Source organism: Paralichthys olivaceus, chromosome 12 (genome assembly GCF_024713975.1).
Source record: "Paralichthys olivaceus isolate ysfri-2021 chromosome 12, ASM2471397v2, whole genome shotgun sequence".
Classification (NCBI taxonomy): Eukaryota; Metazoa; Chordata; class Actinopteri; order Pleuronectiformes; family Paralichthyidae; genus Paralichthys; species Paralichthys olivaceus.
Window position 1 is genome coordinate 10810511 of NC_091104.1, and position 12295 is coordinate 10822805.

The 12295-nt window shown below is 40.8% G+C and overlaps 1 protein-coding gene across 2 annotated transcripts in view; it reads right to left on the reverse strand.

Moving 5' to 3' along the window:
• The window catches only part of aqr (aquarius intron-binding spliceosomal factor), a 46000-nt gene that overhangs the window by 11932 nt on the left and 21773 nt on the right, over positions 1-12295 (reverse strand). For both annotated transcript variants that reach the window (XM_020098050.2, XM_020098049.2), the window contains exons 26-32: positions 10278-10413; positions 7999-8208; positions 5965-6102; positions 5775-5846; positions 4478-4665; positions 4178-4349; positions 543-713 (exon numbers count right to left, since the gene is read on the reverse strand). In XM_020098050.2, coding sequence (XP_019953609.2) covers positions 543-713; positions 4178-4349; positions 4478-4665; positions 5775-5846; positions 5965-6102; positions 7999-8208; positions 10278-10413 — 1087 coding nt within the window. The remainder of the gene's footprint in view (positions 1-542; positions 714-4177; positions 4350-4477; positions 4666-5774; positions 5847-5964; positions 6103-7998; positions 8209-10277; positions 10414-12295) is intronic.

The window sequence follows — 12295 nt, forward strand, 5'->3', positions numbered from 1 at the left end:
ATAACATGCGGGTGTATTGACAGCAGCTGACATCTAGAGGTGTGAAGAAACTGTGCTCATGTGCGTGTCATGTGTATCAGGTTAGTCTGACTCCCACACACATATAACATCTGTTGGGACTGTGGATTCCTTCTTGACAGAAGAGGAAAAAAACGTGTCATACTCATGTGATTAGGAGCAGACACATACATGTGGAATCGGGTGTGTTGGTGAGCTACACCACTTGTGATTTGGCTTGAATTTAAGTCCTTGGCTAAATGAAGAGACAGAGTATTAATACTTGAAAGACTTCTAAGTATGGTGCGTGTAATGTACAATGGTGCTGCTGAAGAAAGTTGCGTACTGATTTAGCCTTCTTACAAAACACTACATGAAACGATTACCACAAACAATTTATTTCACAGGATTCTGCATATTAGTAATTTTCAACTTACACTTATATTTCCTATAAAAAGGCTCCTATAGCATTTCAAAATGATATATTTGATACAATGGACTGCATCCTACTTAATGCATGAATTAAGTGGTGCATGTGTCCTTACCTTGTTAGGCTGTCTGAAGAAGGGATTGCCACCGCAGCGTTGGTTGATGACGTCCCTGATCAGGTGTTTCTGCCCATTGTAGGTGGTGAGGATGCTGATGCGGTCGGCGGGGTAGCCCAGTAGACGCATGTACATGTACAGAGCCACAGCATACTCAGCCTCCCCCAGGTTCTTCGCAGGAGGAGAGAATAGGATAAGATCAACATTACTATATTTTAACAATATAATGTTGTTGGGGACAAAACTGATGCTTGGGAGTTGACGTTAAAAAAATTGTTTTCTATCTGTATGATTTCTGAGTGAAACATAAATACAGGGTTCTCTCTTCCTATCAGCAAATCCAGGGCTGTCTACATGTGTTTGACACCTCACTCTTCACATTCTCTCATAACATCTTGCTCTGGCCCTTTCCCGCCTGTCAAGTGTTTAAATTTCCAGCCAGAAAAAAGCCCGCTCATTCATGCATGAGTAGCAATCTGATCTGGGTTGGAATTAATTGCCTCAGACAGAGCTCAACACCACCACTCGCCAGGCTGGGACAAAATGTCCCATTCCAGGATACCCTACATAGAGGCAGAGAGGATGATAGGCCAATTTTCTAATGTGGTTTCAGTAAGTGGGAAATGGCTAATTGTGTTTTGAGATGTGGGACAAAAGGCTGCATCATCAAACTTTTTGCTACTGATGTGGTGGCATAATGTTGTCAAACTAATATTACTGCATTTTCATATGAATTGAGAAAGACATTCCAAATAGCTCATGCAGGTTGTTTCCACATTCTACATGAAAGTGCATTTTAAAATATAAATGTAAATGCAAATACAGGCGTATAAAATAATAACGCTGTCCTAAATATGTAAATGAGCAAACATGCGTGTACTTTACAATCAACAAATTCCTCAGCATGTGCACGTGCATCATAGCTCCAAGGCTGTACTCTGCCCTTCAAATGTGACCAAAAAAAGAGGGCAACAGTCTGCATTATTCATGAAGTTTCAATTAAGCCTGGACTGTAGCCTCACATCTCTGATAATAATTTATGCAGCCTCATCAACTGTACTGCTGCACTGGAGTCAACACATCAAAAACAGTGACAGCCTTTGTTGCTCCTCATCTGTTACCTGTCTATGACCATGCCATGTTTCAATTCTTTACTCAAAGTCTAGCAGCAAACGCCAGGTATGAGTTGCTGTTGTTTTAAATTGCATATATTCAAAATTGATAATTTAAATATTGTATGCATATTAGTGACAAGATGATTGATCTTGTATTTCCAGGTGGTCCTGTGCCAGATTCATGCTTCACCAACAACTAGAGTAAAAAATATTTAAATAGTGACCACTCCATTTATGCTCAGTATACACATATTTTAAGTTAAGAATGTGACTGCATTAAAAATGCAAATAAGGTTGCTTTACAGTTTGGTTGCAGAGGGAAAAAAAAGATCACGAGAACAGTATACATATGCATGAGTCTCCTCACACACACATACACACACACGGAGTGATATCTAAGGAGACATCTGGCTGGCATTTTCAGTTTTCCCTACTTCATGTGCATGTTTAACATAAATGTGATCTAATGCCCTAACACCCCAGAGATCTGGGTAACCATAACAACAAGGTCAGACCCAACCCATAAAGAGTTTGAGCCAGTAGACCGAGGAAAGACGAAGACTGTGGAGGATGAAGGGACGAAAAAGGGGGAGAGAGACAGAGATAAGGGAGAAGGAGAGAGAGGCTTGTAGTGTAGATACAAACACATAAGAGGTAAATAAATTCATATCACCCTTGACTACCTCTGAGTAAAGCACGTCATGCCATTTGCTCTTAAGCAATTTGATGTAGCGTAGCAGAGAAAGCTACACTAGCAGGCCTGCCGGCTGAGTAAAGCCTTTTTCTAACAACAGAAGATGTGGATTTAGATAAACATCTACTCTGTAGGAGACATCGGACAACTTTGGAAGTACTAACGGGCTGAGACTACATAAGGAAAGTGCTTTAGTAAATGAGCCAGAGAAGCACGAACAGACCTCTGGACTATGGATTGTCCGTGTACATGTGTGTGCGTGCGTGTGACGGGTGTACAGTTCTTGTGGAAGTGTAAAACAGGGATTTGTGCAGTGTTTGTTCAGCTGTGACAGGCATTCAGCATGCTGTGGATACAATCGCTTCTCTAGTGTCCAATTTATCCCCCTAGTTCCTTGCAAAGTGTGTGTGTGCGTGTGTGAGGGCATGTCTGTGCACACTCCTATCTTTGTGAGGACCACAGTTGCACAGCGAATTCAGTGAGGTCATTTCTGAAATCTTAGAACATTTTGGTCTCACTGACAAAGCTTCGATGGGGTTTGAGGGTTAAGACTGGGTTAAGGTTGGACATTTAGCTGTGATGGTTACATCTAGGGTAAGGGGTGTGTGTGCTTGTGTGTGTGAGACAGAGTGATTGATACTGGCAATTCCCATGAGGCGCCAGAAAATGGCAACAGGCAAATAGAGTTGAGGCTCATGTGACTTCATGTCTCGAGAAGTGCACATGATTTGGATTTAAAAAACAATAAGTGAAACAGGCATGAGCGTGCACAATGTCCAACACTGCACCAACATGGAGCACTGTGAAAGATTCATTAACTATTTATCTTACAAACAAACTAGTCTTGATTCATTTCTATTAATTTTTTAATCAGACCAATTAATCAGATGCTTCTGGGTTTTTGATTACTTCAACCTCTGTGGTGTTAATTATAAAAATGAAAAATATAAGATAAATCTCCAACAACTAATCTGGTTTATTTTTCCTTCCCAAACAACATTTGGGTTCCTGTGCTGGTGAAGTGCCAAAAAAAATGTTTTACAACCCACCCCCACCCACACAGTCTTGTGTGTCTCAGCAATGTCACGATGAAACAAAATCAAGTTCCTTGTGTGAAAGACAAACCCACTGGTCTGTGATGGGCAGCCAGTGTTAGCTGCAGACCAAACAGGGTTATGAATATACCATATGGACCGGTAGCCAAACCATTAGATTTTAAAAATGAATGAACCGCTGTGTAGCAGCCAATTCAGAGTATATGGAGGCTGGGGAGGGACATGGTTCTCTGCTCTGATGGAACTAAGTGTGCATGAGTGTGTATTTGTGTAAAGGAGTGAATAAATTGTGTTTGGAAATTGCCACACATTCTGTAACACGAACGATTTCCGCTGCTCCAACTCTGTGTGTGCGCACCTGTGTGTGAGAGATATACCGAATACTGGATGTTCACAGTTATCTAAACACTTATCAAAACCGAAGCAATACAAAGAGAAAACATTTCTACCTTTAGTTTTCAATTCTAATACTGTTTTAGTAGGTTTTCACAATAATTCATGGTTTTAGGTTTTTAAAAATGACTAATTTTGGTTAATATTACTGTTTTGAAGTTCTAGCAATAGTTACCATTACTATGTTTTCATTGATATTTGTTTCTGTTTGTTATTTAGCAGGATTACGCAAAAACAACCTCAACTCAACCAAGACAGTAGAAAGAATCCAGAGTGGATCCAGGATTTTAAAAGTAGAAAGGTTTGAAGTATACACAGTATACACTAGATTCCATTTTACAAACAATGGTTGTGCTGTGTGCAGTGTGTACTACTAACCTGGTAAAAGTAAGGGTTGGGCTCGGATTCACCCACACCATTGAAGTCCTCTACATTAATAAGCTGGAAGTCAAAGGTTAGGCCAGGGTTGGGCACCTGGAACTCAGGCAGTTGCTGGACATGAGGTAGGTTCCCAAGGTGTTTGTAGCGCCAGTTGTACAGATTACACAGGCTGTGAGAACAGGGAAGAAACACTGTTGTCACTAAGAGCTCTTTACCTGGGGGACATCACTGTTCATTAACACACTGCACCACATGTAAAGTAAAAACCATTGTTGTTTTACTGCCACGGCGACCCACCTCGCTCGTGCACGGCCCTGTGCATCCAGGTCTATGGTGGGAACTCCCAGCCGCACAAATCTGGTGAAGAGAGACTGCTCCATGTTGGAGTACTTCTGGAAGGCCATGTTCTTGATAACAGGGGGCAACTGGTGGTGGTCTCCAATCATGATCCAACGCTTCAGTCTGCTGTAGCCATCCTCTGGGTTCTGTAGAGAGAGAAAAAAACACCTGTTAGAGACAATACTAAAGTGAAATGAGTATGAAGGATGTTTGCATGAGAGAGAATAAGACTCCTTGAGACTCAGTAAATATCTTTGCATTTTGCACAATATAGGTGGTGCTTACAGCCTCGCTCCAGGGTGAGAACATGTTGAGTGAAAGATCGCAATATAATTGGATGTACAGATGATTGATAGATATTTCCCTTTCTTCTGACAATTGAGGGTGCAATCCTGTGGGCTTTCACAAAACCTAAGTATTTTTTGTGTAAAATATTAAAGGAAGAACTTAAAATAAGTAGTAACAGTAGCTGGACCCAAGACAACAGGGTGAAAGGCCTACATTTTGATTACTCACTCACCACCACTGCTTCCAACTCCTTCTGTGTTCTAAGACAGACTAATTCCAAACTAAGGAAAACACGATTTATGATTGTCATTTTCCTTTTCTACCAATTAATTGACCCCAATCTTAGACACTGGCAGTGATGCAGTAACATCAACAGTATAGTCTATTTTACTCGTGTATATTATACTGCCAAATCTTGCTAATTAAACATGATTTGGCTCTTGACCTCAATCAAATCTGATACACCAAGCCTTATAAGTCAAGAGCTGATTTAATCACTGAAATCACAGATGAGAGATGATTGACTGAATAATGACAAGGGAAGTCGAGGAAGAGGAATAAATAGTTTAACCGTGATGTACACCTGGCAGAAGGCTCCGGCTATGGCTCACTAGAGAAGAGAGATAAAGAGAGGAGCTCTGACGAAGTTGTTGGATGGGCTGATGTGCTTAACGACCTCATCTGTAAACAGACATCAGCACTATCTCGGCCAATTAGGCACAACTACCAAAGACAAGCACCATTAATGTGTTTGGAGTCCATCAGTCAGATCTTAACAGTGCAAGTCAGGTAGTAGAACACTGCGTCACAAGTTAACGATTAAACTACACTTAATGTGGAAACTTACTACAGTACCTCGGGTTTGGCAGTGAATTTTCAAGCAGGGCATTGATGTAGATCTCAGTTGTATCCGTTAATCAGGCACATATTAAGTCAAAGTTTCATGACTTATTCATGAGAGGCTTACCTGTAACAATAGAGGGATGAAGGTCTCGATCTCCAGAATCTGAGCAGCTTCTTCCATCAGGATGTTGTCATACTAATGAAGAGAGTCAGAGATGTAACTTAACAGAAATACTGAAAGTAACGACAGTAAAAACAAGCTCACACAGGCTCAAACAGGCTGTCAAGTCTTTGTGTCAGTGAGAGGAGTCTACCTTAAATCCCAGCTCCACCAGGTCGTGGCGTTTGAGTGCAGCATGTGTACAGGTCATAGCGATGATTTTGGCTTCCTTCACTAGCAGGTACTTGGAGCGGTCCAGGCCACTCCTCAGCAGCTCAAAGGCCCTAAACTCCTTTAAGGGTAGAGAAGAGGAAAAGAGAAGGTAAATCACTGCAATGAAAAACTTACAATACCATCAGAAAAGAGGTGCCTGGTAACCTACCCTGCCTTTTAATGAAACATATTAATATAACCCCTCTGCATTCTACTCTCATTAGGAGACACAGGCTCGGTTCAGACAACACCTGTCATTAGAATGAGTCTCCACTTGTGGCCAGATCTCACTTCCCTGCTCTAAATGCAAATTACACTCATCATTGTTGTTCACCTTGACCAAATGATGTTTTTAGGATGGAGAGAATGAGAGAGAAATTATATGTGGCAGTCAACGGTAATCAGTGTAGCCCAGGACAAGTTTCTGTTCACACAGCTAAAAGACTACATGCACCCCAGACCATGTCTGAGTGCGGTGGATCTCAAATGTCCCCAATGCATCCTGTATTTAGAGCTGTGTACTCGTAATTGGATCACCTGAGACGGATGTTAAATTCAGGTCTACGCAGGGCCACATTCTCCTCCTTTCCCATGATGCAGATACTGAGACAACCACACAGGGCTGCTCTGCAGAGACTGTACTAGTGTAGTTTGCTGTTCAATAACTGCACCTTAAGGAGAAGCGCAGCATGTATCTTCTAACCTGCCTTATACTGGAATGGAAAATCAAAGACCAGTTTTTTTTTTTTTACCAAAATACGAATCAGTTCGCCTCAGAAAGTCGATCATCATGGCGGTGTGAAAACCACGCTGTTGGGGGGATGTGGGTATACAGGCGTTCTATTTTCACAGTGCTACACTAGCTGTACACAGGCAGCAAAGGAAGAGACGGGGAGGGAGGATGGGAGAAACAGACTCGGACAGCACTGAGACATAAATATTTGATGAGTTACAATTTTAGCACTATATTAAACCAATCAAAAGATAAAATATTGATGGGGTCTATTTTTAACCCTCATGGCTCCAGAGCGGTTGAAGGGTGAAATCAAGATGGTAGATATTCAGGGACACAGAGAGGAGAGAGAAGAAAAAAAGTAAGTAACGGTAAAGGTGTGGTGGGACTGCAGAGGAGGAAACAGGAGATGTTTATAGACAGGAATCTCAGGAGGCGCACCGTGTGCCTTTCTGTCGAGCAATACATTCTTGGGATATTCCTATGACAGCTTATTCCAGACTGCTTTTACTTTTTGATAAGCAGACAGATAAGCAAATTCAGCAGGAAGTTGCTTCCCCTGCCCTGCACCACTGACAGCAATACCTCTTAATGGGTGTACAGATTTCACTGCAGCATGGGTGAGGCTCAGGGAGGAGGGAGAGGTGCTGTGATGCAGTGATACAGAGGCCAGCCAGATAAATCAAGGTCACCACATGTGTTGGGATATTACCCCCAGCCAATAACTTCTTTATTGCTTTTCAGAAACCTCCTTGGTGTTCCCATAAATCGGAAATGTTATTGTTATCCCTATAGAAATCTAGGAATGATAATGTGCTTGAGTGTGAAAAAGTAGTCACATTCTTCTCCATTTTTGTGTTGATCATCTTTTCCCAAAGGGTCATCAAACATATATGTATAATATAATACTGTTCAGTATCTTAAATTACTTAAAGTGGCAGAGAATGTTCAATATCTGGACAATCTGCTGGCAAACAGACCAAATACAGCTGACAAATTCTGTGTGTGTGTTTGAGTCAAAAATAGGAAAGGAAATGTTTACTTTCGATTTGACATCGTGTGTTAACGTGTGCTGCAGTGAATTTTAGCGTAAAGCAGGTTGAATTTAACTGTATTGACATGCTCTATAAATAAAATTGCCTTGCCTTATTGCAGTCAGGTAACTTTGTTACATCCCGCTGATTGTCACTCAGTGGGGGAGTGTGGGAGTGTGTGTGTGGGTGTAGGTGTGCATGTTCTTACTTCCAGCTGGGTAAATATTTTCTTGATGTGGCGGTAGCAGCCCTCTGCAATGTCCATGTCCTCTTCATACGACCGGCCCTTGAACACAGGCTGTGGGGCGTTAGAGAAGTACTTGTGGAAAGGGAAGAATGAAGCCACAGCCTCTACCTCCACTGTCTTGCCCTGTTTAGGTTTGACTTTGCTCATATACTGTTCCCAGCGAGATATGACCTGTAGTGGGCAAAGAGAGCAGACATTAGGTGTTTTCACATATGAACTCCTGACAGTGTCCTGACTCGGTTCTCTGGATATTGCCCTTTTCCAAATGCAGGACACAAGCGGTGATCGTCTGTGTGAGAAGTGGATGGAAATACTCTGCTTGTGAAGCATGCAGGAGAAATTTTAAAAACATCACTGGCAAATTTTATGTGCTTTCAAGGTCAATATCGATATTGGGAATTAAAATTAGCAGTACCCACAGTGCAGCCAAAAGAAAAATCCCATTAATTCCTAAGATGTTATTATAAAACCTTTATGACAAAGAAATGCAATTGAGACTTGATATTTTACAGTTTAAGAATACACTTTTTAAAAATAATAAAAACAAATAGAAAATGAAAATATAACCAAATACATAGAACTTGAGTTAAAAAAAATGTCTACAAAAAACGCAGATATCAACAAGAAAAGGCTCATAATGACTAATTATATTAACTGATAAATTAACACCGAAGTACAGCGGTACCCCAATTTGGTTTAAATTTAGAAAATCACTAAAAGGCTGCACTAGTTCACTAATGGAGATTTAATGTTTAACAAAAAGCTGTTTGAGCACACGTGGGGTTGTGTTTGGCGCCGACCGACATAAATGGTTCTTGCTATATTTTCTTTAAACCTATGTGACCTTATCTAAAAGCACATTACTCAAAAATTAACAAATGAGAAGAGATAGCCTCACTCTTTCAGAGGGGCCCCTGCTGAGCTCCTAATAAACCAGCTTCAACTAAACAGCGGGGTAGCCTACTTCTATAAATACCCTTGTTGGAAAAAAACAAACTTTAAGGATAACATTAATGAGTCTGCAGGAGGACTCAGCTTAATTATGTGTCAAGTATCTGTCTGCATGGACTATTGAGACCCCATCAAAACCTTGACACACAAGGTTTCAGTACATAATACATTGTTATTGCTTGATGACAGAAAAGTCACCTCAAGGTCACAGATTCACTCCACTAACAACCCTGGTACTTTCACATCTTCAAATGTCTCTAAACTGATGGTCAGTTTTTTAAAGCAATAAAAAAACTTAGCCTAAATGAAGTGTGGGTTGAGAAACAGTATCAAATTAATAGGGAACCCTAGGGGTTTGTGCGAGAGAGACCACTTAAAGACTTAAAGAAGATTTTACGATAGGATCACACCAGTCGCTATGCAACACATACATTCATACCAGTGAGTACTGTGAAGTTGTAACTAAATTATTAGGAGTACTTAGCAGTTTTTACAGCTTCTTCTACTAAATACTACTATTAATTCTACTAATAAGGTTTTATGAGTACATCTATCGTGGGTGTGCTCAGTGACACTATCATAGTGACAAACTCTGAAATAAAATAAACACTCATCAAAGTACTAAACTGCCTCTGTGGTGGTTCCTTCTTCAGAATCGTATTTTGAAATGTTCTCAGATACAGAGACATACACACCAATTACACACCACACACACACGTGTGTAATAATAATGTATTCCTTTCCTCCTTATCCTAACCTTAAAAAACCCAATGAAAAAAAAAGATTGGAGATACACCCTGCACTTCCCTATGTTACAACCATCTATAATGTTTATTTTAAAACACTCCCAGAGAAGCATGAGAATGTAAGTTACTAACTGTCTGCTGCAGCTTTTTTCAGCGATAATTAGGTGACAGGAATAAACAGTCAGACTTGAGATTTTCGAGCTATTTGCAGTCCACGCAAGAGCAGTGAGTCTGTGGAATGCAAACTTCGATATCGTCTGGATTTGATTGGCATGAATATGCCTGAGGACCAGGACAGACAATGCAGAAATCTATTCAAATTAATTCAGCAAAATATCCCCTGCATCCTCCTTTCTCTAATTCATATATCAATATTAATGTCTACAGACGAATTTCAAAGATGTTTAATGGCTTAGTAGAAATACTTAGAGAAGAGGCTGACAAAACAATCAGGACTTTGTTTTTTTTAAATTTCTTTACCCTTTTTTCCTCTTTTATTGCCAACACATAAAAAAACACAAAGTCACATTGTTATAGTCTTACCTGGTAGAGGTAGAAGTGTCCAGCTGTCTCACAAGTGTAAGAAACATCTCCCGGGACATCCAAGCTCTCCTGTAACCTCCCCACCTCCCGGAGGAGCTCCAGCCTTCTGGCTAGGACGTAGTTTACACGGCCGTATCTGGAGATACACAGCATCGTTAGTCAACTATCTTAACACTTTTATATGAGTATAAACAGAGTCACAACCATCTGGAGCAACAGAGATTGGTGTTTAAGGGCTGACTACATGCTGGTGTACACAGCAGACAAACTACTGAATGCAACAAATAACTAATGTAACGGATCCTCCAAATGTGGATTCAGCCTCTGATCTGGTCTGGATCTCTTCCCAACATGGCATCATATTGTTTAACGTCCATGTATTGATATCAATCTGAGGGTTGTCATGTTATTGTTGATTTGGTTTAGAGTAAATTTGATTGTAGTTGCCTTTATTGTGTTTCTGCCCTTGAATCAGAGCATGAGGCTGCTTGCGTTCTGGTCACCTGAGGACATACAGTGTTCCACAGAGTAAGATACTGTACATTGTAAATGTGGCCCTTGATTACAGGTTGAAGATGACAATTAGAACTTAAAGGTTTATTCAGGTTCTATCATGCATCTCTGTCTGTGTGCAGCTAAACAATGAGGCTTGAGAGCAATTAGGAGGTGGTGATGAAACGAGCAGTGCACACAGACAGGATGTGGGAGGGGTCGCAGGGTAATACTAGAGGTGAGCTCTATTTTTAGACCCGGTGCAGAGATCCTCAGTCAGCAGATGACTCAAAGACGACCACACTGATCTGCCTTTTTGGTCTGAAAAAAATAAAACAGGGTAGTGACCTTGCTTCCCAGGATGACACACCTGTAATGCATTCAGCTACTCTCGGGGACAGAGACCCTAAATAGATACGTGGGTGTGAATAACAATATTAATTTATCGATATAGTTTTTTAAATCCAATAATGTGAAACTTTATTTCACACTCACATGGTGGAACCTGGATGGCAAAACTGATTTTAATGAATCTGTGGTACAAATAGAGAGTGTCAACAAATTAATTTTAATTGTGATCTCCTCTATGTTCCGCTCTAAAAATCTCATTAAAAAGGCACAAAATTCATCACGACATTCAGGGAGGCATTGTTAATTGATAGTAACGTAGTTTTCCCTTTTGTTCAGCATTCGGAGGAGCACTGCCTTCCATTTTTCATCTCATATACAATGTTGATTAAAACTCTCTGGCTCTTCGGTGTCAGTGGGGTGGAAGGAGTGTAGAGTCTGCATGTTGTTGTGAGGCAGCCAGGCAGGCGGGGAACATATTAAATGTTGCTAGCCAAAGCTCTTTCTTTTATATCTGTTGCTGCATAATTTAAGAATGCAACAGACTGCTTTCCCCCTGTGCAGACCCTATTCAGCGTTACTCATTCTGAAGTTGTACACTCGCACTGAGCAGGATATATATCAGATGAGACATGCACTTAACCCCTCCCTCCTCTGGAAGTGTTGCTAAGAGATATAGGGTGTAATTTGCTCAGAGCCACAGAAGGATGAGGTGGTAATTAACAATGTCGGCTATGAGGGAACTATAAATAGATACAACGTAAAAGCTGAATAATATTCAATAATAATGAGCTATGTTTGAACCACGGTTAAAAATATTGCTGTTCAAAAATAGACGGCTCTGGCTGTTTCACCTAATAACGGTGTTAAATATAGTGGCAGTCATGTAGAGCTGTAAATGTTTTGGGTATCGTGAGATAATCTCTTTTTCTCAAGTCTGTCATTGTTGCTTAAAGTGCACTGTCCCCACCTTCTCTTTCCCATTTCACTATGTAGCAGTAGTGAGGAGTGAGTCACTATCCTTCAAGGCATCACACACACACGCACACACACACACACACACGGGCGAGAGAGCTGGTGCAGCTTCCTTAACAGGACTCTAGTGGTTCTTGTCTGAGGCTGTTTGTTCTGTGCCCTGCCACCAGTGTGGTATGAGGAATAGCAAAATTGTCTGTTTC